This window comes from Lobosporangium transversale (assembly GCF_002105155.1).
Source record: "Lobosporangium transversale strain NRRL 3116 chromosome Unknown BCR41scaffold_3, whole genome shotgun sequence".
Lineage (NCBI taxonomy): Eukaryota > Fungi > Mortierellomycota > Mortierellomycetes > Mortierellales > Mortierellaceae > Lobosporangium > Lobosporangium transversale.
This window is the reverse complement of record NW_019028981.1, coordinates 112,714-137,187: the sequence shown is the minus strand read 5'-3', so window position 1 is coordinate 137,187 and position 24,474 is coordinate 112,714. Positions and strand designations below refer to the sequence as shown.

The 24,474-nt window shown below is 41.2% G+C and overlaps 6 protein-coding genes and 2 non-coding genes across 8 annotated transcripts; 6 read left to right on the top strand and 2 right to left on the bottom strand.

Moving 5' to 3' along the window:
- Positions 1–1,283: 1,283 nt before the first annotated feature.
- Positions 1,284–4,558, top strand: BCR41DRAFT_383376 (hypothetical protein). The gene is made up of 4 exons (XM_022027454.1): positions 1,284–1,573; positions 2,338–2,830; positions 3,011–3,162; positions 3,292–4,558. Exons 1-4 carry the CDS (start codon positions 1,386–1,388, stop codon positions 4,424–4,426), a joined length of 1,968 nt encoding a protein of 655 aa, XP_021885314.1. The 5' UTR covers positions 1,284–1,385; the 3' UTR covers positions 4,427–4,558.
- Positions 4,559–5,406: 848 nt separating this feature from the next.
- On the top strand, positions 5,407–7,640 carry BCR41DRAFT_418648 (hypothetical protein). Its single transcript, XM_022029652.1, has 3 exons — positions 5,407–5,732; positions 5,943–6,435; positions 6,593–7,640. The coding sequence occupies exons 1-3, from the start codon at positions 5,545–5,547 to the stop codon at positions 7,634–7,636; spliced, it is 1,725 nt and encodes a 574-aa protein (XP_021885313.1). The 5' UTR covers positions 5,407–5,544; the 3' UTR covers positions 7,637–7,640.
- A 3,051-nt stretch (positions 7,641–10,691) lies between these two features.
- On the top strand, positions 10,692–11,012 carry BCR41DRAFT_367223 (hypothetical protein; the record flags this gene model as incomplete). The annotated part of the gene is made up of 1 exon (XM_022026284.1): positions 10,692–11,012. The coding sequence occupies one exon, from the start codon at positions 10,692–10,694 to the stop codon at positions 11,010–11,012; it is 321 nt and encodes a 106-aa protein (XP_021885312.1).
- Positions 11,013–11,629: 617 nt separating this feature from the next.
- BCR41DRAFT_t13 lies at positions 11,630–11,702 on the bottom strand. The gene has a single exon. It is a non-coding gene; the product is annotated as a tRNA-Arg (tRNA).
- A 137-nt stretch (positions 11,703–11,839) lies between these two features.
- BCR41DRAFT_345589 (hypothetical protein) lies at positions 11,840–13,900 on the top strand. The gene has a single exon (XM_022022752.1). It carries the CDS (start codon positions 11,891–11,893, stop codon positions 13,754–13,756), a length of 1,866 nt encoding a protein of 621 aa, XP_021885311.1. The 5' UTR covers positions 11,840–11,890; the 3' UTR covers positions 13,757–13,900.
- A 1,876-nt stretch (positions 13,901–15,776) lies between these two features.
- On the top strand, positions 15,777–15,857 carry BCR41DRAFT_t21. Its single transcript has one exon. It is a non-coding gene; the product is annotated as a tRNA-Ser (tRNA).
- Positions 15,858–19,206: 3,349 nt separating this feature from the next.
- Positions 19,207–22,255, bottom strand: BCR41DRAFT_345583 (kinase-like domain-containing protein). The gene is made up of 10 exons (XM_022022751.1): positions 21,942–22,255; positions 21,702–21,803; positions 21,514–21,623; positions 21,333–21,382; positions 21,018–21,206; positions 20,840–20,904; positions 20,484–20,743; positions 20,292–20,396; positions 20,021–20,202; positions 19,207–19,857 (listed from the first exon to the last, which is right to left on the bottom strand). Exons 1-10 carry the CDS (start codon positions 22,121–22,123, stop codon positions 19,333–19,335), a joined length of 1,770 nt encoding a protein of 589 aa, XP_021885310.1. The 5' UTR covers positions 22,124–22,255; the 3' UTR covers positions 19,207–19,332.
- A 460-nt stretch (positions 22,256–22,715) lies between these two features.
- BCR41DRAFT_345581 (hypothetical protein) lies at positions 22,716–23,334 on the top strand. Its single transcript, XM_022022750.1, has one exon. The coding sequence runs from the start codon at positions 22,838–22,840 to the stop codon at positions 23,261–23,263; it is 426 nt and encodes a 141-aa protein (XP_021885309.1). The 5' UTR covers positions 22,716–22,837; the 3' UTR covers positions 23,264–23,334.
- Positions 23,335–24,474: the final 1,140 nt, after the last annotated feature.

Genomic DNA, 24,474 nt, shown 5'->3' with positions numbered 1-24,474 from the left:
TACTAGATGTGAAAGAAAATTGTGTTTTGTTATTACTGCTATTACTGTTGTTATTGCTGTTATTATGTTATTGCTGTGATCTCTAGTTCATTAAGGTTGTACTTCATGGCGTCAATCAAAGCATTAATTAGAAAGTCAATTGCTGAATTTTTTGATATTTTATAATTTGCCAATAAATACCTGTAAACATGACCACATTGTCACCACCAACTCGTTAGGATGTTGGCGTCTCAGGCCTGGAGTACAAAAATAATTGTCATCTCTACTCTCGTAGTCATCAGGATTATTTATTATAATAATATAATGAGGTGATACTTGACACAAAAAAGCGTGATTTCGTTCAATCAACCGTTCATAATTGCTTTGTTGTTGTTTATTCGTGTTTCTTTCCTTCTTTGCATCTTTTTACAAAGTTACTTGGTGCATGCCTAATGCAACTGCATCGAAAATGAGTTTTGCTGTACCCCTTTTATTATTTATTATTTGCTAAATTGCTGGTCTGCATCGTTTTCCTTATTAGATCGCACAATCCGACTTTTACGAGTCTTTACACTCCCTGCTCGGTTCCTACTAGAGTCTAGGTCCAAGAGCTACGGTAAATAGATTATGAGTATGTGCTTCACATGTCTTGACAGCTAACGGACCTATTTGCATCTTATAATAAATATATTGGTCTGAGAAGAGGTGAATGAGCATGACATTATGTGAGACTCTATTTTTTCCTTCTCCACGATCACTTTGTGTTCACATGAATAGGTAATTGAGAAATATTGTTTACAAACATGATCGAACCAAAATTTATATGATAATATGCAAAACCTAAACTCCATAAGCAACGGGCCAATGCAGACAGAAGACATCATTGCTGCAGGCGGAGAAAATAAAAAATTGCAGTGAAAATTCTCCCCCCTTGCTTTGGCTATTTACCACCAGAGTAAACAAATCGATTGGATCAAGAAGATTTCGGGAAGAACAAAATAATGGCTAGGCATTTTCCCTTCATCTGGTCCATCCAGCTAATGAACCAACTACAGCCACCAGATTTGAATTTAAAAAGCATTGACACCCTTCTTTTTTTTTTTTTTTTTTTTTTACCCTCAATGTCTTTATTATTCTTCTCTGCATCTTCACATCTTTAAGTTCCTTTTAACTTCCTCTATACCCCCTCTTTAATCCTCACCGTGGTTGTGAACTTCATTGTTCTGTAATTATTCGAACATCTAAACTTTCCTTCATCAATATTGTCTTTCCACCCATCACGATCTTATCCTCTCAGGACCACACCCACTTTGTACATTTTTTTTTCTTTTTTCTTATCTCACCCCTTTTTTACTTTTTCTTTTGTCCAATATACCCATCTGAAAGTACAAAAAAAAAAATTCAAGATGACGCACATGTCTGATCTCTCGTACCTCCAGCGTGGCGTCAGCACAGGCTGGACCTACATTTGGTTCATCATTTACGTCTTTCGATGGGACCGCTTTGGCGCCCTCAGTTTACGACGCTTAGGACGGTTCGAACTACGCAGCATCGTCACAATACTTGTTTTGATCTCGTTAGGACTTCAACTTGCGTAAGTGCACCTTCCCTGTTATTGTCTTACAACTGTCTTTTTGAATATCAACCGCAGCACATCACACGAAAAAGCATATCCAACAAATATCTTACTGGTGGCAACAGCAAAGTCTAGACACCTTCACATTTCAATATAAATCGATTTCCATTTTCCACAACCCGCCAATCCACCTCCTCCTGCTCTTCATGAATATCTTTCTTCTTCTCCCCTATTTGAATTCTACATGCTGACAACAGCATGCAGCAAGGCTTACGAGTGGATTGCTCTTTTTCCTCCGTGTTGTGTGTAACGTCTGATTAAGGCAAATGCAGGATAGTCAAAGGAAGAAGAGCACGAAGACCCAATTGTTTTATATTTTTTTCTCGCTCATTAATGTTCTTTTATGGTACAAATAATTTATTATGATTCAAAAACCACCGAAAAGAACCTTTGCGTCCTAGGCTAAAATCATAGGTGCTTATGCACTATAGCTCCCAATATTCAATAGTGAATATCTTGGGCTAAAATGCTTTGACCTTCATTTTCTTATTGGTTCACTTAAGCTTCTGTTCCTGTCCTTATATGTGTCATATGCAAATTTTGTTCCTGAGTTTTTGGATTACCCTATCACCCATACACTTTACATTTACCGCCAAAAAAAAAAAAAAAAAAAAAAAAAAAAAAAAAACCTAAAGCAAGCACTCCAGCTTTACCTGTCATATCTTTCGTAACCCTAACACCTCCGTCTGCACCTACATTTCCGGCCTCCAATATTTCATTAGATATGACCTTGGAAGCGCACGTCTCAAATACATTGAAGGTTTTTGGATTAATCCTCACACACAGGAGATCCAATCCAAACCCGCCCAAGCCTGGAGTGGACAGGACATTGAACATGTTGAGCCTCTCTACTATACATTAGCTTGCGCCCTCGCTCTGGAGACTTGTGTATTTTTCTTGCTTCAGGCGTTCTGGTCTTACATTTCCAAGTCGGTCACGAAATCATGCTTTATGACTAGTTTTGAATTCAAGGTCAACATCGCTGCCTCCTGCATTGTAGTAGCAATCTTCCCTACAGTTCAGTACCTCTTCCGAAATGACTTTGTTTATCGCGAGGTGATCCCTCAGATGATTTTCAGCATCTTGATGTTCATCACTGGAATCCTGGGTATCCGAACTCATTTCAGACTAGTAGCTCTGATTAAGAACGCAGGCACTATCTCGAGCGAAACTACACTGAATGTCTTACAGAAATTGGAATATTTCAAGGACATGGTAAGACACTATGCATACACATGAAAATACGCATAAACGCTCAAAAAACACTCATGGAGAAGAGGTGTTTTCTACCGCTTTATTCTTTATTGCAGTCATTATCAAATATTGCCTCCCCGCGCCTTCCTGTGCACTAATTTACTGAACCTATTACCATTACCTATTGTCTAATTATTATAGAATGTGGTGCTGACGTTCAGCTTTTTTGGATGTGCATTCCCCCTCAGCATCATGTCTGTTGATGGTTTGCTTAATAAACCATTGATCGCAGAACATAAATTTGGGTCAGATTTTTTGATTACGAATCTCAACTTTTTCGAATTCATCATTTGGTAAGTCCCGAGGACAACTTTCTATGCATGCACCGCCCAATGCTGAAAATAGATTACTACCGCATAAAAAAATAAAAAAAAAAAAAATGTGGCGAAGCTAACATGGCTGAAGCTTTTGACGTCAATTAGGGTGACACTGACTCTCATTTTTTATCCTCGGAAAACTGTCACGGGCTCACACTTTGGTTCCACCAACATGGATTCACAAGGTCGAAACGCTCGTCAATCTGGGGAGACACATCTCCCTCGATTCAACACAGTTAAGCCACAGGATGACGATTACCACCGCAAACCACTACATCCTATGCATTATGACCTGGACAATGATCCCGTTTGGAACAACGAAGTTATTAGTGTAGGCAACAGTCAACGCAAGAATCAGCACAACCGTACTCTCAGCAATGACAGCCGCCAAGCAACCTTGGTACCAATGGTTCCAATCATCACTACTCCTCCTACTGCAGCAGCTGTTGCAAAGACTTGTTCCACGTCCTTGAAGCTTTCCAACAAGAAGGCAGCAAATGGAAATATGAGCAACAACCTTAGTGTCAGTAATGATAGAGCTGAGGTCGTTTCAAATACGATCTATTACCAGGATGGTCTCGCAAAAGCGCAGCAGCAGTTTCAGCAGCAACAGCAACAACAGGATAGCGGCCATGAAACACCCAATCGCTCTTTTAGCCAGAATAGTCAACACAGCGTCAAGAGCAGCCAACGAGTCTCCGACAACATTCCTCAACGTTCAAGCAGTCAGCGTCCGTTGGTCCCCAAATCTAACAAGAACTATACGAGACACACGCCAAACAACTCTGCCGACTATACAGACTATAGACCTTCGCGCGAATACCCCTCTCTGACTCATGAAACTTCCCCTAACCATTCCGACAACAATCATGCCACACTCTCGTCTGGCAATTATCGCCATCAGCAGCAGCAATACCATCCACACTACGCTCATCAAACCTCGATGTATAATGATGACAAAGCGGGAATGACTAACAATACTCGTGCAGCATCTGCGTTAGCTCAAAGAAACCCGAGTGAGGAGAGTGATCGCAGCCTGATACAGATTGGTTACATCCGCCCAATGGAAATCCATGAAGCACAAGCCTATCAACATACTCCACTTTCGCCTGTCTCTCTTATATCTCCTAAATCTTTTAATTTCCCTGCTACGCCAAAGTCACCTATCTCGCCGAAGTCACCCACCTTTACATCGCGTGGTGGCAACAGCTTTTATGACGGTGTAATTGAAGTAATGTGAGACTTCAACGTCAAATACAAGCCCTATATGATAGCGCACTCTTTATGATAGACTAACACTTGATTCTTCATTTTTTTAATTGTTAACGCCAAATGCCCTCCTAATGACAAATAAATTTGCATATAATACTACATTTGCACATATAAAACATGGTGCAAAATGCACTTTACAGTTGTTAAGCTATAGAAGTTCATGTGCTTAATGGCTTCCATGGTACTGAACTAGGCGTACGATATCTTGCTTCGAGAAAGGCTAGAATAACTGTCGTCTCATTGAACCTTGTCATTCATACCGTCAATGCTTTTGCTTTACCATAGCCATTTCGACTGGCCGAATATAAAATATTAGAGCTTATCTTTAATAATAATAATAAAAAAATAAAAATAAAAAAAGGCATTTTTTCTATTCACTATGATTGAATAATGTCATATCAATATCAGTTAAAGAGCTTCTCCACATTGTGGAGAGTTCAGTCTTTCTTTTTCCGAAAGCCATATGTATATATATCTTGAAATCACTTCTGAATGAGTCGGCTGAGTGCAAAGTTACTTTCTTATGATCAGCACAAGCAATTAATATGATCACTCAACATTTTCACATCGGTTTTGATCGAGGTTGAGCTCAATAACTTAAAACTGTGCAGCTTTCTCCGACCAGGCATAAATGCAATTAACATACTTTGAAGCGAGCGATTGAGTCCAGCCCACTCCACAAAGGCGTATGTATCATTGGTTCGTGCTTCAGAGAGCCATGAACTTTGTTGCATTTCATACTTTTCTGAATCACCTCCTCCACTTGGTGCCTGCGGAGCTTCCACATGTACAATAGCACATGTATATGTATGCAATCCAGTGCATTAACTATTAATGAAGATGAAAAAAGAGACAATGATAGCAAGCCTGAGAGTCGCTTCGACTATTTCTATAAATCTAGTCTAATCCCCCATTACCCTATCTTTCTACAACTTTTTTTTTAAACCTTTCCTAACCTCCAATACCATCATCCATCATTTGGTGGATTCCCCTATTCTACCTTTACGCTTCCTTTACCTTGTTATTTCATCGTTGCCTACAGCATTTCATATAACATTGGCCATCTTTATACACTATAGCGATACCATGACCCATCTATCAGATTACTCTTTTACACAACGAGCCATTGCAAATGGCTGGTTTTACGTTTGGTTTGTAGCATACGTATTTCGATATGACCGCTTCGGTGCACTAAATCCCAGACGCATTCTGCGTTTCGAACTTCGTAGCATCGTCACATTGCTATTACTGATAGCCATCCCATTACATTTATCGTAAGTAGCCAGTGGGAACATCGGGCAGTCTGGCCCCTTTTTCTGATTGCCTCGTGTTATTCGATGCATGGATTAAGGGAGCACATGTGTATGCAACATGTGTATCTAACAAACAAAATACACAAAAAAAAAACTTTGAGCTTGTTGGCAAATTAAACTAAACTGCAGTTACGCCTTCTGCTTTTTTCCTTTCTACAATAATAACAAAAGATATGACATAGGATGTGCTGTTATTAAATATCAAGAGGGCTTTTGGTCTAATCCTAACTCAGGACAGATCATCTCTCGACCATCCTTCCTTTGGGCTCCATCAAATCAGGACCAAGCCTCAGTTTTGGATTATGCACTTGCATGCGCCATTGCACTGTTGACGAGCATATTCTTCTTGCTCCAAGCATTCTATCACTATATCTCCAAATCCGTCACAAAGTCGTCCTTCATGTCAAGTTTTGAATTTCGACTCAACATTATTTGCTCGCTGATAGTCCTCGTAGTATTTCCAACCATTCAATTCGTTTTCAGGAATAATCATGCGTACAGAGAGGCTGCACCGCAGATGGCTTTCAGTATCGTGTTGTTGGCCATTGCCTTCTTAGGATTCAGGACTCATTTCCGATTCAAGTCTTTGCTCAAGAACGCTTTGCTTACAATCAACGAGAATACACAAGGTGTGGCTGAGAAACTTGAGTATTTCAAGGATATGGTATGTGTGCTACTCGATTATTTTTTTTTTTTTTCGAGTATGGCCACCATTATCGCATGCTTTCATATGCAAGGGCTGTCTTTGAATATGCTCTCTTTTTGTATGTTTCCAAACTGATTATCCATTCTTGTCACTTTACTTGGTTCGCATTATGTAGAATACAATTCTCACGGGTGCTATGCTTGGGTCAGGAATAGCACTGGGCGTGTCCTCTGCAGATGGCCTGACTCCAAATCCAGTAATTGCTCATAATAAGTTTGCATCCGATTTTTTGGTTACAAATGTCAACTTTTTCGAGTTTATTATCTGGGTAACCTTGGTCTTGATCTTCTATCCACGTCGATCTATCGTTGGTACTGCGTTTGGAGTATCCAGTGGAGGAGCAGGAAGTGTCACACGCACTGTACCCACAAGTACTCGTCCTCAAAAAAGCCAAGTTGACAATAGCGACACAAAGTACAGTAATGGTAATGGCACCAACAATGCACGATCTAGTCTTGTTCCTTACAGAGCGCCAGATGAGTCAAACATTTCTAAATCCGATTACATTGATATTGAGAGATCCGGCTCCACCCGTCACAATCATGGCGGTTATAATGACAACGATACCTATCCCCTCACAAAAGCTGTGGGACAAGATGATAGTGGCGATGCTATGCAACTCAACACGTTTAAAATAATGCACGATGAGCGGTCTTTGAGCCGGAACTCGGTTGCTGGCTCCCTATCTTCAGTCTCTCCCCGATATCAACAGCAAGTCATCTCTAGCGTACCACAATCCCCTCGCTCACCAGTTTCACCAACTCTGTCTTCACCACGTCGCAATGGCGCAACCTCACCAACACCATTTGACCTTCCATACCATCAGCGGATTGCTGGTAGAGGTACTATGACAAGTCCAGGAAGTCCATCATTCGGCTCTGCAGTACCTCGTCAACCTGCTTCTGCTGTTACTGCCCCTGAAATCACACATGTAGGGCAACATGCGTTCATTCTTGAAGAAGCACCTAGAAGTTCACGTCAACGCACTAAACTCGCCACGCAAACTCAATGGCAGGAAGGACAAAGACAACAACAACAGACCACAATAACTGATTATAATCAAGCAAGGCCTCTATCCCCTTCTACACCCACTACACCCACAATACCCACTACACCCATGCGTGTCAGGAAAGAATTCCGGAGTCCTCCTACCTCTTGAATAAAATACACTTATTTATCATTAATTATGCTTTGTAGGGTGTGCATAGATATATTTATGGTTCTATACAAATGCATTCATATGACCTTTAACGAATGAGTTTTTCCAGTGAAAAGACCTGTGTTCTTGTGTCTGTACGTGAAACCATGGCATACACTGAGGCCTTTTCAAGACCGAATTGTATTGAGCGAATGCTAATTTCTATTGGTTGGGGAGTTGAGAGCGAATGCTATTTTTTTTTTTAGGTTGCCCAATAGAAAAAGATGTAAACAAAAGAAAATGCAATACGGTATTCGATGGCACAATACGCATAAGATGAGAATTGTGCCATCGAATGCTATTTTTTTTGGATCGAATGCTATTTTTTTTGGTTCTCACGCCAACCCTTAAGATGTCTTCTATTGGATGGTCTTCTTTAGTGTACCTGTTCCTCCTTCCCTTCCTTTTTTACAAAATGCGTTCTAAACGATTGACAGAAAGACAACGTCTTTTGAAAAAGTGTGAAGACGAATATATTGATGTCTTTCGCTCCAACATCCCCTGGAGAGTCAAAGAAGAGCGTTTGGAGACGCTCTACAATCTTTATGTGTACATACAACAAAATCGGTACTTGAGGCCGCGTGTCCCTATACCAACGTCGTCGGACATCCGGGATAGAGTACTGAACAGTTATCAGTCTAAACACTTCAAACGGATTATGCGGGTTTCTCGCTCTCAGTTCGATCGTATGTTGGGCTTGGTGAGAGGAAGCAAGTTCTTCAGAGGCTGCAGCAGTTCCGTCGATCTGATTCTCAAAGTGACCTTGTTCCGCCTAGGTTCTTCCGGTGTGTCAATTCCAAAAGTGGCACTCATGTTCGGCATTGGCAACGGCACGGTCCATGATTACACTTGGAAGGGTGTATATGCCATAGCGGAGGTAGCTCCTAGGTTCATCATCTGGCCTGACACCAACCAGAAGAGTGAGATAAGTCGTTGGTTCAAAGAGAATAAAGGATTTCCAAAGTTGATAGGTGCTCTGGATGGTGTTCCTTTTCCTTTGTTTCGCGCGCCATCCTATGATACTAACTCTTGGATAACACGGAAGTGTAACTTTGCCATGGGCGCTACTGCAGTATGTGATCATCGAGGCATCTTTATCTTCTTCACCACTGGATATGTTGGTTCCATGCATGATGCTCAAGCATATCGCAACTCTGATCTTTTCACAAAGAGAGGAGAGTTTTTCCAAGACCAAGATTACTTGATTTGTGACAGTGCGTACCCAATCAACCCCACAATCATCCCAAATTACAAAAATGCAAAAGAAGATCAGGTCATATTCAATCGGCTTCACAGCTCGGCCCGTGCAATCATTGAGCATGCATTTGGAATGTTAAAGAACAAGTGCGAATCCTTGAAGTGCTTGCCAATCTCGATCAACTCGGAGAAGGATATTAAGGATGCTTCGTTTTGGATCATGGCTTGCGTAGTCCTTCACAATTTTACAAGGATATATCAGGACTTGGATGACGATGAAGATCTTGAAGAATATGTTGAAGAATATGCTATTGAGCCTTCCATAGCTGCCGTCAATGATGCTGTTGTCAATGGTGCTGTTGTGAATGATGCTGCCATCGATTCTGTTTTTGATATATCGGATGAGGACAGGCGGGAAGGAGTACGGAAAAGAGATCAATTGAAGATGTGGGTGTTGAATGCGAAGAATAAATGATATACCATATTTATTTATTTTTGCAGTCTTACAGTCTTCAATGTCTCTAATTCCTTTTGCAAAGCCGCTTTCTCGCACATAACAGGGATGAGCTGTTTTTCTAACACTACTCTATCCTTCCTTTCTTCATCACGTTCGTCTCTTAGTTTTTGTTTTTCTCTTTCGTGGTCTTCTTTAACTGATTTGATTTCTTGCTTCAATTTCTCCAGCTCCTCATCCTTTTCTTGCCTCAGTCGCTTCAACTCCTCATCCTTTTCTTGCCTCAGTCGCTTCATCTCGGCATCATTTTCTTGCTTCAGTCGATTCAACTCGGCATCCTTTTCTTGCCTCAGTTGCTTCAGCTCCTCATCCTTAGCTTGTTTCAATTGATCTACCTCCTCATCCCTTTTTTGCTTCAATAGCTCTATCTGTGCATCTCTTTCATCCAACCTGCGTCTAAGGGATTCTTCTGTAATTTCGATCTTAGTCATCTTGTCTCTATATAGTTCCTGGAGCTCACTCTCTCTACTGAACATCACATGCTCCCGGTGGCAGACCGCATTCTCTCTGTTCGTAACAAGATGTCGACGATCACTCGTCCATTTTACATCATTCTCTTGTTTTTTTCTGGTTTCCTGCAATAGCTGCAGCATTATTTCTGCATTTATGTGTTCCGAAGCTTTTCTACTCCTCTTTACTATCTTTCCAGTATTGAGCGTCTTGACAACATCTATTGATAACATCCTGTTAATATTAATTTTACAGACCACAGCCATGAAAATAAAGCAATTACGATGCTAACATTACCTGTTGTTGACTCATTCTCGTCATCCTCGATATCGATGATACTTGTCTCTGTTTCATTACCATCGTTACCATCGCTATCAGAGATCCCCGGATTGGCAAAATTTGTCGATTGAATCGGACGCGGAGGATTCACAGAAAGACTGGCGGAATATACACTGTCAAGTTTTTCAAATGCTGGACAGATGTTGAGGACTCTAGCTTTGAGAGTAGGATTATCGTGCATATTGCCTTCACCAGCCTTAGAAACAAGGGATTTTGCCTTCTGATATTGTTTTTTTAGATGCTGAAGTTTTGACTTGACAGTCTCCTCAGTCCAATTCGCCTCAGGATGTAGTGAGTTAATATGGGCGGCGATCTGTTTACGAACATCGATAGGTCTATGACCCTGTGTCGGACGTACTGCATTAAGTCTCTTGTAATTGTCGTAGTCTGATATCCAGTCTACTAATGTCAACGATGGTGCGTTTGTCCAGAATCTTTTCCTCAAGTCTTTTGAGTTTTCCAAATCCTCCTCTTCTTTTAATTCAGAGTGTTTGCGTTTGCTGGAGCTACTCTCAGATGACGACGGTTGCGGTAGAGAAGTCTGAGGAAGCGGCGAGATTTGATACGATTGATCTCCATGATTATCTTCCCCAGATGGTTGGCGTGATTCTAATTGCCGTGGAGATTGCCTTTGAGGAGTACCTTGGTACTGGTGAGGAAAATATTGAGGTTGATGGTATTGCTGAGGTTGATAATATTGCTGAGGATGCTGAAGGTTTTGAGCGGTCTTTTGATAGTGAAGAAGCTGTTGGTCTTGAGAGTATTGTGCTTGCTGCTGCTGACTCGGCGCAAGAGGAGTGTAACGAGTTTGAGGAAGGTATTGACGTGGACCAATGACTGGTGAAAGACTCGGAGAAGCTATTCCAGACCTAGTATTGTACGGGATGGCCGAGTGAAATTGATATGAGTTATGTTGAGGAGATTCAAACTGAAAAGGCTGAAACGCAGAAGCAAGAAGAGTATCTGCTTTTGTATGTCTCTGTTGAATAGAGGGAGCGATAGGAGTGAAAGGCAACGATGTATGGTTGGGACTTGCCATTATGGAGCTTTCAATTGGAATAAGAATTATAACAATTATTGAAGAATGAAACAAAGAACAAAGAGTAAAAAAAAAGGCTATGGAAGCTGGCTTAAGGGCTGGCGTGAGAACCAAAAAAAATAGCATTCGATCCAAAAAAAACTAGCATTCGATGGCACAATTCTCATCTTTTGCGTATTGTGCCATCGAATACCGTATTGCATTTTCTTTTGTTTACATCTTTTTCTATTGGGCAACCTAAAAAAAAAATAGCATTCGCTCTCAACTCCCCAACCAATAGAAATTAGCATTCGCTCAATACAATTCGGTCTTGAAAAGGCCTTAGGAGCATTCGACGGCATAATTCTTTTGTTTACGTCGCTTTCTATTGGGCAACCCTAAAAAAAATAGCATTCGCTCAAAAGGCATTAATTATAGCCCAACGCGGGGATCGAACCCGCAACCTTCAGATTAGAAGTCTGATGCTCTACCGATTGAGCTAGCCGGGCAAGCTAAAGTTTCTCCAAAAAAGAATATATATTAATTCACTATAGTAAATGTGACTATTCACGTGATCATATCGCAATTTGTGTGACGTAAGCGGGTCAAGACTGCACCCTCCTTTAAAAAAGTACTTGTTATCAAAAAAAACTTCCAGCTAATCTCAAGCTGTAGCTGACGATTGATCCAATAGACGATGTCAGCATTAACGCAGGCATTCTGCTCTCGGCTTTTAATTCGAAATCGAGCAAGGTCTCTATTTCTCAAGAGACATCAGTCCACGTTCAGCTTTTTCTCCCGTAGTTTAGACCCTGTGCCTCCGACAAATCATGCTCTTGATAAAAATTCATTAAAACATAAGTCATCACCCATCGTTTTGTGTACTTTTCCCAATGCTCTCAAGATCTCCCCTGCATTTGAGAATGCCGCTCTTCTTTTGAATGCTATTCAGAACAAGGATCAGGAGACTGCATGGATGGCTTATTCCGCACTCGGTCGCTCAGGCCAATTATCAAGTTTGCTGCCTATCCATCATTCGCTACTTCTCAGAAGTATTCGTCCTGTAGATCCCAATCGCTTCACAAAGGAAGAAGTCTCTATATTAGTTGATCGGTTCAACCAGGTCTGGGAAGGGATGATTCAGTGCCATATTCAGCTCGACATGAACGATTACACTGCTCGCCTCGAGCTATCAGTTGCGACGAGGCAGTACCCAATGGTGGATTCGACGTGGGCTGAAATGCGGAGAAAAGCCGGGCTAACAGGAGATTATAACAATAATATGTTTGGAGGAATGAAAGGTTCTGGAGGAGTTGGAGGAGGAGGAGGATCTCTGATTCAGCCCACATTGTACACATACAACCTAATCCTCCAATCATGTGTACCTCGAAAAAATATTGGGCTGGCTATGGAAACTCTCAACTTGATGAAACGTTCAGGGATCAAACCTGATAACATGAGCTGGGATTTTATTCTACAGATCCACACTGCGATGAAGAATTGGAAAGCAGTCGAGTCAACCTATAGGGCAGCATTTGTGGCAGCACCGCCAGGTGGCAATACTGGAAGTCAACTTTTGCAGCAGCAGCTTGAAGCCCAAAACACATTTCTGACACTCCCGCTTGGTCAACGCGCAAGGACGTTGAATGGGGGTGCTGTGCTGTCCAACAAAGGCAACATGAACAAGGATAAGGACAAACTCATCCCTACTCTTGACAATGTCCATACACTTTTTTCCTACTATGCTTATACCCAGGATCTTGAGGATCTACAGCATATGTTTGATAGTCATGTTCGGCTTTTTGGTCTTGTCCCAATCACAAAAACCTACAACGAGATGATCAAATTTGCATTCCTAGCAAAACGTGAAGAAGATGCCATGGATCTCTTCCGTGAATTGGTCCAGATTGGCAAAAACTTGGAGCGTGCTCAGCTGGGGCAACAGAGTACGAGAGAGAGCGCTGATGACAATAGCCATAGCGTCACAGATGGTCTTAACGAGGACAGGGATGAGGATAACTTATCACAGACGATAGCCTCGTTAGCAGCATCAATGTCAACCTCTGTTACACAAATTGACTCCACAACAACTACAGCAGCGCCAATTCATCCTCCATCGGCAAAGATACAGGTTTCAGGGCCAGATTTTTACACATTTCGTGTATTAATCAATAATGAGCTCATTGACGCAAGGAACAGGTGGGGACGCGCTTGGAAATGGATCCAGGTTATGCAGGATGTCTATGGAATTGAGCCCAGTGACTCCATGTTTCGGAGGACGCTTGCTTGCATGAAGCGTCGAAAGGCTACGAAATCAGCGGATGAAGCCACGATCCAGGCGCTTGAAGAAAATTGGGAGCGTGTGCGTATTCAGCGTGAAGTCAGACGAGCGGCACATCGCCATCAAGCGGAAGATTCCGTGGCAGTAGCAGCAACATCTACTAGCGACCATATGCTGGGTTCGTCTTTCTTTGCTACTTCGTCGTCCTCATCGGCACCTGCTGTAGAGGGCGGAAGGAAACAACACTTGGAAGAACCGGCACGGGCTACAACTAATTTATGAAAAAGAATATCATTGGCTAGATTTGTCTTAAATAGAATGACTTAAAATATTATATAATGAATTTACCATACTCTTACCATTTGATACCACTGTGATCAATGGTGCCAATCCACGGGGATAAGAAGTAAATACATAGCTGAGCCAGGATAGATCCAAGAATCCCACTCTACTACCTCCATGAATAGCGTAAGTTGAGCGGAGCTGTTGCCATTGCATACACTTTTCTCCCGCTTATTAGAGTCTTGAATTGTATTACTAGAGCAATGTTAATATGGACTGCTTGGCACATCTTTAAGACTACTACTTTAGCCTCTATGGATAGGGCATCGCCGTCACCTCTCACTACTACTGCTGTAAATCTGTTCACGCTTCTTTTTTTTATTCTAGAAATGCCTCTGATAATTTTAGCCGTTAAGGGTCTTTCTCTATCGCGCATCCTGATCAGAGATAACATTGTGTGCGAACTACAATATTAACGTAGATGATAGGGATCAATGTCTGTTTTATCCAGCGTTTGGTCGTTCTTTCCGGGTCGTTCTGTGTGGCATCCAAGGAGGTTCATCTTCTAGAGCATAAAGCAGGCCCTATCGCTCGACTTCTCTCTCGAGATATTGGCTTTTTTTTTTTTTTTTTTTTTATGATAACGAGGACTCACGAGGTCCCCCATCTGCCTTAACCAGGACTCGAACCCAGCATGCGAAAAATATATTAGTCGACAACTTTTTGGCGAGCCTATAGCTATTTTCAGGTTACTTTGTATCGACTAATCGGGACATCCTGTCGACCCACAGCTAAAGGAATCTTTGCGCAAAGCCTTATAAGCTATAGGCGAGTCCACCTTACCTAGAAAGCGCCACAGTCAGGCCTGTAGGCTAGATTATAAAAGCCAGAGAAACTTCCTTCTCAATAAAGTCTTCAGTTTCCCCCATATGTCTTGTTCTTGACCTGCAGTTTGTCTTGCCACTTATCTTTTTCCCTTTTCACAACAAGCATTTGTCTCCCTGTGACTCAGTTTGTGAGCTCATCTATAAAGCCACATCCTCTCTTTTGACATCCTATGGCGCTGTTTGTCGTCAAGGTTATTTGCTTTTTTTTTGATAACAAGGACCCATGAGGTCAATATTTGCCTCTATTTTCTCTTGTTATTCTTGCTGACACTCTTTGTCCTATCCTGATTTTATGTCCATTTTTTTTTTTTTCTTTTCCTGTTAACAAGAACCCACAGAGGTGAGGAATTTTATTTCATAATCTCGCTCTAAAGTAATGATATCGCCCTCAACTATGAAACAAGCGAAACTCTCAAAGTTCGCACGGGATGGCTGTGAAGAGCCAATTCGTATCCATGTTTTTCTCTACCAATGTACACCGTGATCGGTACTCGAAGTCCATCCTTCCGATGTGGCCTGTTGCGCCCGTGAAAAGCCGCGGAGGCTGGCGTGCCGACTCTAGCTAAGGACGACTTTTTAATTTTTTCTATTCGATCAAATCCACTGGCATGTGGACCCAAATCTTGCGGGATTGGTCTGAAATTTCTACTTTGGACTCCGTCAAACTTTGTGATCATCGCTGTCCTAGTCAAGTGGGTGGATGGGGGGATGTGCTGCCAGATGTACCGCTGGTTCGGCTGGGGGGTGGAATATATAACTAAGACGTGTGGCCAGCCAGGCGACTTAGGGTAGTGCACCCACGATCTTAGCCTTAGCGGAGAACACTAGGCTGTCTCGGAGAGAAAGTATAAAAACTCAAGCAGATCCCTGACCTGGCACATGTTTGCTTCACTTTATGTGCCTTAACCAGGACTCGAACCCGGCCCCTGGGCTAGACAGGAGGGTGCCCTGACGAGTATACTACTCAGCCATTGGGCTATCCTGATTTTATGTCCAGCTTTGCCCCTTAAACAAAATACTCATTTACAACAACCATTTGGAAATCACGTGAAATGTTTGATTATGAGTTAATAAAGTTATAGACATACCAAATCCATGAATCCAAAACATTGATTGGCTTTAAACCTTCACCTGTCAGTATGGCCGAGTGGTTAAGGCGTATGACTTGAAATCATATGGGATCTCCCGCGCAGGTTCAAACCCTGCTGCTGACGCGACTTTTTATTAAGATGGTACGGGACTGTGCAAATAATTTTAGAAAAAAGATATTTGCACGGGCCCGTACACCTCTTATTTGCACGGGGGCCGTACAAATATTTAAAAAATCTATTTGCACTGCCCCGTACACACCTTATTTACACCGCTCCCCCCGTGCAAATAAAAAAAAGTTATTTGCACGGGGGGTCTTTTTTTTTATTTGTACGGGGTCTTTATTTTAGCCCTAAACACCATAACCAGGAAGCCTTCCATGACACAGGCTTAGATCTAGAGCCGCTGCCTAAGCATCAAATACTGACCAGAATATCTTATCAAGTTCGTATGTAGCTCAGAGTAGATGTTGGCATTCTTTATGCGACTGGGACTAAATACAGAATTACAAATGATTTATCTATAGTTGAAATATACTATGCAGCTTTACTTTGCACTTTTGTTGGTTGCATTGTTATGGTTCCCCGATGCTTTCTTTCATTTAACGCGTGCATACATCTTAGGTATTTCCGTACACTATTAAGCACACAACGATGAATTCAGTTATTAGGAATCTCTAACGTGTAGTTTGTGTCGGTAGATGTACAAACAATCATACAATCATACTCATTTCTACGATGTATAGCGTGCCGTGTTACTACCTACTCTCTTTCTTTTCCCTTTCTGTTTATCAACTTCATCAAAATACAATGGGTAGACCTCAGCTTATTTTGTGGAATATCTATCCTCTTACCCGATATTACTTGTCTTTTGATAGTTGGTGACAGTTCGCACTCAAAGCCGAACGTGCACAATCACCTATATCTCTATATCTTAGTGGCTAAAATACTTTAATAGCATAACCGTGACTAATAGTGATAGAAAAGAGACATAAATATTCTTTTCTGTTATTGAAATATGCCAGGGTCATAATAAGTAGCGAGAACGAAAGAAAGATGTCTTTATTATGATCCAGGGATCTTCGTTAAATAAAAAGGGTAAAAACCTTAGCGATAGTAAAAACCCATATAAATGACTGCTAATCGCAATAATCCTTAGTTTTGTCTCATTACATTCCAAGTTTATTATCATAGCCAACTTACCTTGGTTCGTCTTTAGCACGCAGTATTGCATACTCAGCAGCACATGTAGATGCTCACTGCGTCTAAAGGACCAGCTTCATATTGTACAATCACTTGAAATGGTAATGAAGAGAAGCACTGTCTTCAATCTTATTTCTTGCCGTTTTCCCTCAGCCTGTACTGCCCAAAAACTTCAGTGATTATCCACATTGCCTCATTAATAAAAGGTGAACTTTAGCTCCATATTACATACATAGTAAGTTATATCAATTAGGTTAAAACATTGCACCAACTAAGGAGGACAAAGAGAGGGTTCTTGTCTGCCCCACGTGAGTGGTAATTTAAATCATCGTATACGCTATATGGGTCTAATGGTAGTATTTTTGTATGTCACAAATGAGCTGTTTGGCAGCTCCCACGGCGCTGCAACTTCCACCAGTAATAATTCCAGACCCCTCTCTACTCTAGACTCACCTCCACTTATTTATATAAAGCCAGAATCATGTAGTCTGTAGGATACACGTTGCTGCTTGTAGATAAAAAAGAGACCCCGTGCAAATAAAAAAAAGACCCCCCGTGCAAATAACTTTTTTTTATTTGTACGGGGGGAGCAGTGTAAATAGAGTGTGTACGTTTCAGTGCAAATAATTTTTTTTGTATGTGAAAATTTATTTGCACGGGGGCCTTACAAATAACTTCATCCATAATTTTTTGGATTAATCTATTTGGCAGCCCATATCAAATACAGTAATTTTTGCTATTATTTGACAGCTTATTTTTTGGGGCTGCCAAATAATGTTTTGCAAAACTAATTTGAAAAGGTTGATTGGCCACACACTACGCCTTGTTGCACTCACCATGTAATTACGAATATTAGTGTTTGTCAGAAAGAGTAAAACCCATATGAATAAGTTGCGCTTCGATGCCTGTTAGCGGCTCGGATGGAGCGACGACAATTGGACTTGAAATGAGTGACTTTGCTTACAGCACCAAGGTATCAATATGTCCATAAATAAACACTCCGCTTAATTTTTTTTTTATTTCCAAGGGTGGAACAGTGTAAGTAAGGTGTGTACGGGACCGTGCAAATACTTTTTTTTATAAGGGTGCTATTTGGCAGCTGGGCTGCCAAAGAGATTTTTCAAAACTGATCATATTTGGTAATGGGCTGCCAAATAGATTAATCCTGGTATAAATACAACTGACCATGCGTATTAATGGATCAGACATTCCTCAAAGAATTAGTCTAATTGGTAGCTCAGGTACCATATATTATTTGGCAATCCATTGCCAATCAACTTTGAAGACTCTCTTCGGCACCCCAGCTATCAAGGAGCACCCTCATGATTTGCTTGGCAACCTACCTAGTGTTATTTGGCCTCTATTTTTTTTTTTGTTATATCTGTAAAAACTCTTGTATCTCGTTTACTAAGGAGAGTCCTGTATTGATGGGAAGCACAAGAGCTCCTGTTGAACTTGTTGACATCCAACAGAAATAATAACCCTCGTGCAAATAGCTTCATTATTTGGCAACCCAGTTGCTATCCAAGTGTGTGAAATTAGGTGACAGCCTCAGAAAATAGGCAAAAATTACTATGTTTAGAATGGGCTGCCAATTAGATTAATTCTTCCTCGAATTTAGAGAGCTTGATTTTCGGTCATGATACGGTAGAACAGATCAAACAGTGTGGTTGGTATTAGTGAGATATAGCAATAGGGAAATCGGGATGCTTGTTATCAGACCAACCTATACCGACTTAAACAGGTTCAGAGCACCCAGAAAGCGCCTTTTTCAGCATGTAGCAATCTTTTCATATGGATGAATGTCATTTTTCCATTAAACAATGCCTCATAACCTCATAAAATCTTTTGTCCTAAAGCTTTGGTAAGATAGCGTAGGATTGTGGCATTTTTCTAGGATTTCGGGCTTTCCCCTGGGCGACTGCTGCCCTCTTTTGTCTTAAGGCCGCCAAATAGTCTCAAAAAGTTGCTGAAGCTTCAAAGACCCGATTTAATCGATCCTGACAGTTGTAACCCTTTTGAAGGCAATTTGTAAGGCTATTCTATGTAGCACACATCCTCACAATCTGACTCAGACAGGCTGATAACTATCAATGTAATCTTTTGTGTCTTTTGTGCTAAAACAAAAACAAATCACGCAAGGCATATTTTTCTGTACATAGCACATTGAGGACAGCAAAAGATACTTTTATTTATTTATTTACAAGGCTCTGGCAGTTTATAGAAGAAGTGTGTGAGTGGATAAATAGTAACAAAAAAAGAAGATATGGCCAGCCGAATCTTCATTTTTTTTTTTTTTACCCAAGCAGCGCAGATCCAATATTAATATGTGATAGGTCATTCTGATCTAATATGTGGGAGGAGTAGAGAACAACATTCATGGTGGTATTTTTTAGGGTCAAGTGAAGCGTCGCTTTTTGAAGCGCGCATCAGCTACATCAGGGTTCAGAAACGAGTCACAGACGGCCAGGACGGAGTCAATGGCGGTTATCACCTCGCGCGCGGTAGAAGCGGGTTTGGGTGGCAGCTCAGGATGGTTCGTTGCATCGTGGTCATCGCTCTTGTTCTCCATGTTTCCCCCTATGTTCTTACTACTGTCTAGCGCAGTAGTCACCGACTGACCATTATCAGCACCTTGCGTCAATACAGGTGAAGGTGTCGAAGTAGGAGGTGATGCCATGACATCATGCTGAGAGAGGATCTCTGGAGAAGCAGACTTGGCAAAAGCTTGTGTACTAGCACTACACGAACCTTTAACGCTGTCTGCAAATGACCCCATAGATACGGTTTTCATTGATTGTGAAGAGGGCTGGGACTGTAGTGACTTCTGCGACGTATTATGACTCCTGATTCTGCTGATCATCTTGTGAACTTTGGGTTGGCCATCGGCGCTAGTCTTTTGTGATATTGTCCCTTCATTGTCCTATATCGTCAATGTATTGAAAAAAGAAAGAAAAAAGAAAGAAAAGTAAAGAGCGGGGAAAAAGAGAAAAGAAAAAGCTTAGAAACCAGGGTTGAAAACATTTACTTTGAGCGTATATTTGTTTTATACAGAGTTATAGTTTCGCTTGCTTCATGATCGTTACCTTAAGCTGCATCCAGATATGCGCGAGCGCAGCATCCACAGTGAGTCGCTTTCCCGTGTCTTCGTGTAGAAGCGCCTCGACCAATTCCATTGCTTCGTCTGTTATCTCATCCCAATAAGGCATGGGGAAAGTGTATAGGTTCTCCAGGACTTGAACTCTTAATGCTGGTGGAGCGAGATCGTCTAGGACATATCAATTTTAGAATATGACGGGGAAATTTGGTCGTTAAAGTAGAAGATGAGAAAGATGCGTAAATTTTAACCCATCTTACCACTGAACGGCGGAAATCCGCACAAGAGGATGTAGAGGACAACACCAAGACTCCACATATCGACCGGTTTCCCATATGCCTCGTTCCGAAGCACTTCTGGGGCAACTAATGATAGATCAAAAGAGCGAATCTAAATTTCATGAGAAGCTGCCCTATAATATGGTCCTGAAAAGCATTGGTATTTCTAAGTACCATAACTAGGCGTCCCGCACACGGTTCTCAAAAAGCTCTGTTCCCCAGTGACAGTAGATAGCCCAAAATCCGAGATCTTGACTGTAAGAGTTTCCTTATCCATGAGCAAAATATTTTCTAGTTTCAAGTCTCTGTGGACAATCCCTCGGTCATGGAGATATTTAACGCCTTGAAGTATCTGTTGAAAGACTAACCTCGCCTCTGGCTCTGTGAATTGACCTTTCTTCTTGACGATGTCAAAAAGTTCTCCACCTTTAGCACTAGGCGATACAAAAACAAACGAAGAAAAATTAGAATTAGTAGACTAATGGGTTTTATTTTAGGTCGTGATATATCAGCATCCGGCATATGCTTACTATTCGATCACCACGTAGTGATTGGTCTCTTCACTGAAAACCTTATATATTTTTAAGAGATTTGGCTTTAAAGATCCATTATAATAAGGAATGGAGGTTGGGGAAAGGTTAGCTTTGGTGTAAAGCAGAACATAACGACGATGGTGACGACAAAAAAAAAAAATAGCCCAGGACATACGTGATCAATGCTCATCAAGGCTCCAATTTCGCGTTGGAGACTTAGGATCATTTTGCGGTTAAAGTTTGTACTCTTCTTGTAGACCTTGACCGCATATATTGTATCAGTTTTCTTTTCTGTTGTTTTGTAAACAATGGCGAAGCCTCCACGACCCAGTGGATCTCCAAGGACAAATTGGCTATCGAATGTCTAGTTCTCATTTCAATGTTGTTGCGAATTGTGGATTATTTAGTTACATTTCATTGGACATTATGAACAAACCTCTAATTCATGAACAAAGAGTAGTAGAAAAAGCAGACGGACTAACAAATTTACCAAGTCATCGTCTTGATCACCATTTTGAAATTTATAAACACGTCCAAGGACTATAAACCATAGATCCAGTAAAAAGTAAATTAATGAAAGATTAAAAAACCGTTGGGATTTGATATCGAGCAAGCTGAGTAGTCCGTGAATAAAGTAAGTAAAGAGATGAAGAAAAAAGTTGAATACTTGCCATCTTTATCATCTTTGCGTGAATGCAAGTAGCTGATGGTATCACCATGTTGCAGCCGAATTATTTTTCCTTGCCCAATAATTGTGCCATTCACAAACGTGCCATTGTCACTATGGAGAATTGTTATTTAGCTGAGAATCAAAATTAACTTTGCAAGAACTTTCACTCAAAAAAACTCTTTCGGTTACCTTAAGTCACGCAAATAGACACATTCAACACCACAATCAATCTCTTTGTATACAAGAAACTGTTGTACGCTGATCAAGTCACTTGTAGCACTTGTAGGAAGACTAAAGATTGGATTAATGCGAGAAAAAAATAAGGTAACTCATACCGTAGAAAATTTGTTTTCAAGCACGAAAGCGATCATGTGGGGCCAGGAAACTATAGAAATAAAGGTAAATAATAATAAAAATAGCTTAACATACACAACATCACAATCTGAACGGCAACCAAAGATGTAGCCAAGGGTGCCTGAGTAGCCCTGGCCAACATCTTTAGTAAAGCGAATTGTATAAGGCTGGCCGCTGCGGGTGTATTGGAAGGAACCCCAGGCTCGCCCCTGATAAAGGATGGGGTGCCGTCGTTCTTTAGGTTCTTCTTCTGACATTCTTGAAAGTAATGAAAGGATGAAGAATGAGGAGTTGAAAGTATACAAGTAAGGACGACCAGCCACGAATGAATACTGGATTGGGTAAGTAAATGCTGTGTGGTGGATGCAAAGGTGGCAAGACAAGAGAAGTAAGTGAAGTCTAATATGTTCCAGTCTGTTTCCCCCCTTTTTTTTAGCCTGACAGTGGCATATTTGATTGGTTGGAAAATATTACTTTTTGGTGGCGTCGTATAAAGTTGTTTTTTGCAAAGCTGTTTGTTTTAATACCTTTATTAATGCAAGCATATCCTGCAGTTTTAACAAGAAGATCGGATTTGTTAGCATCAATGGACATTCTAATTGACTGCTGTACAATGTGAGGTACCACGTATAAGAGAAAGAGATAAACAGCAAACTCAAAGGGTGATGTCCCTTTTCGACATATTCAAATGACAAGGCCCCTACCCATTTCAGTCCGCAGCATATAGGCATATAGTACCAAGTAAAAAATATGGCATAGTAACGGTTAAGTATCGTCACTGCGACAGGTATAAAAACGTCTTTACTATAAATATATAATTCTCTTCCTTCTCATTTCTATTTCTCATTTCTCATTTCTCATTCCTTTCTTCATTCGTCTTACGACTCAACAGTGTTACAATATCAAAACCACCTTCCAAAACCAATTCTATTTCCTTTCTCTACCTCTCTTTCACTCTCGCTGCCACAACAATGGACTCTGACTGGTGTCTTTTCTGTGAAAAACACGTGTATGAGCTTGATGCAGTTTACTGCTCTATGGAGTGTGCCCGAATGGATAAACAAACTGCGGTTGCCAGTAACTCCTTGTCCTTTGGCACATCCATGTCGACAGACCGAGCAATGGCCTCATCGATTTTCTACAGTCCGTCCATGCTCCCCCTTCGACGCCCGACTCAGCAACTCATAACGGTATCCTATCCGTGCATGTTCCGGTCCTCAAATCTGGCCCCAAAATCCATCTCAGGCCGTGGAGGCGTTCGTAAAGGTAGCCCGTCTTCCGCGAGCAGTAGTGGTGGCCTCTTAGCCAAGAATGTTGAGTCACTCAATACAAGGGGCTATATACTAAATCGGTGTGGCGGCGGGCGTCGGTATCAATATACTGTGTCGCAGGGATAGTTGAACGGTAATGAAAGTGGCCGGTTGCTGTATGGTCACTTCTCACCAGAAGCTTATCATTTCAAGACACGGTAAGTGTCATCATCCTGAAATAATTGCCACATACAACAAGATATCATTTTTCAATTTATTAAGAGAAAAAAGAAAAAAAAGACAAACAGTAAGCTGATAACGCATTTGTTACTATCTTTCTCCTCTTCATCATCACAAAGCATGGGAATATTCATACTGTTTGCAGTATCGCAGCGCAATATAAATACCTGTACACAATAGCAACTTTGTTTACTGATCGAATTGATGTTTGTGTTGAAAACAAAACTAAAGAGGAGATTCACAAAACTCCAATCTATTATTTTGCCTTCTTGCATTACTGCGGCGGCTAATTGCCGGCCATTGTTCGAAAAAAAAAAAAAAAAAAAAAAAAAAAAAAAAAAGTTTCAATCTTATCGGCCTTTGTTTTGTTCTTGAAAAAAATTGCTTTGTGTTTTTAAAAGGTCTTGATCAATTGTTAAATACCAAATCCATAATTTGTTCCGCTATCAGTCAATTACCAATTTTACTTTTGCTCGCTGATCTCACATTAAAAAAGAGATTCAATATCCTTCAGGGGCTGTCGCAGCAAATAAATATAGAGTTTAGAGAACGAGAGATAGATATTACAGTAATTATATTTTAAATCTCTAGAGGTAAGTGACCAAGATACATATGTTTTTATGCATCATTGGATCCTATCCCGCTGGGTAAGCTTGGGACATCCGGAGAATTTGTTACAATGGCTTTAGTTGGCTCTCTATTTGAGGGAGCTCGTCTGAGACGGCAGTAGTGTAACTGGGCGGCTCAGCAGGGAGACCATGCGGAGGGGTTATAGGGTTGTCAGTATTGTGGGCATCATATACCGGGGGCGCATCAAAGGCATATTCGCCATAGAGTGTTCGATTCGTGCCCTTGCAGATCTTGCGTTGCTCAGATGAGATAGTTTCCAGTGAGATTACAGCAGTTCCAAAACAGGGGCGCGGCTCTTGCTCTACAGGCAGTTTTTTCTGTATGAAATGTTTGTACGTAAGCTGTGCGGCGGTACCCAGACCAAATACATAGACAATGGCCATGGTGATGAGCACAGTATCCGAACCTGACTTGGAAGGATTGGGTTGAGCCGGGGCGCATCGTCAAAGTAGTCGGTAGTAGTGAAAAATATCGACTCTTCCTGATAA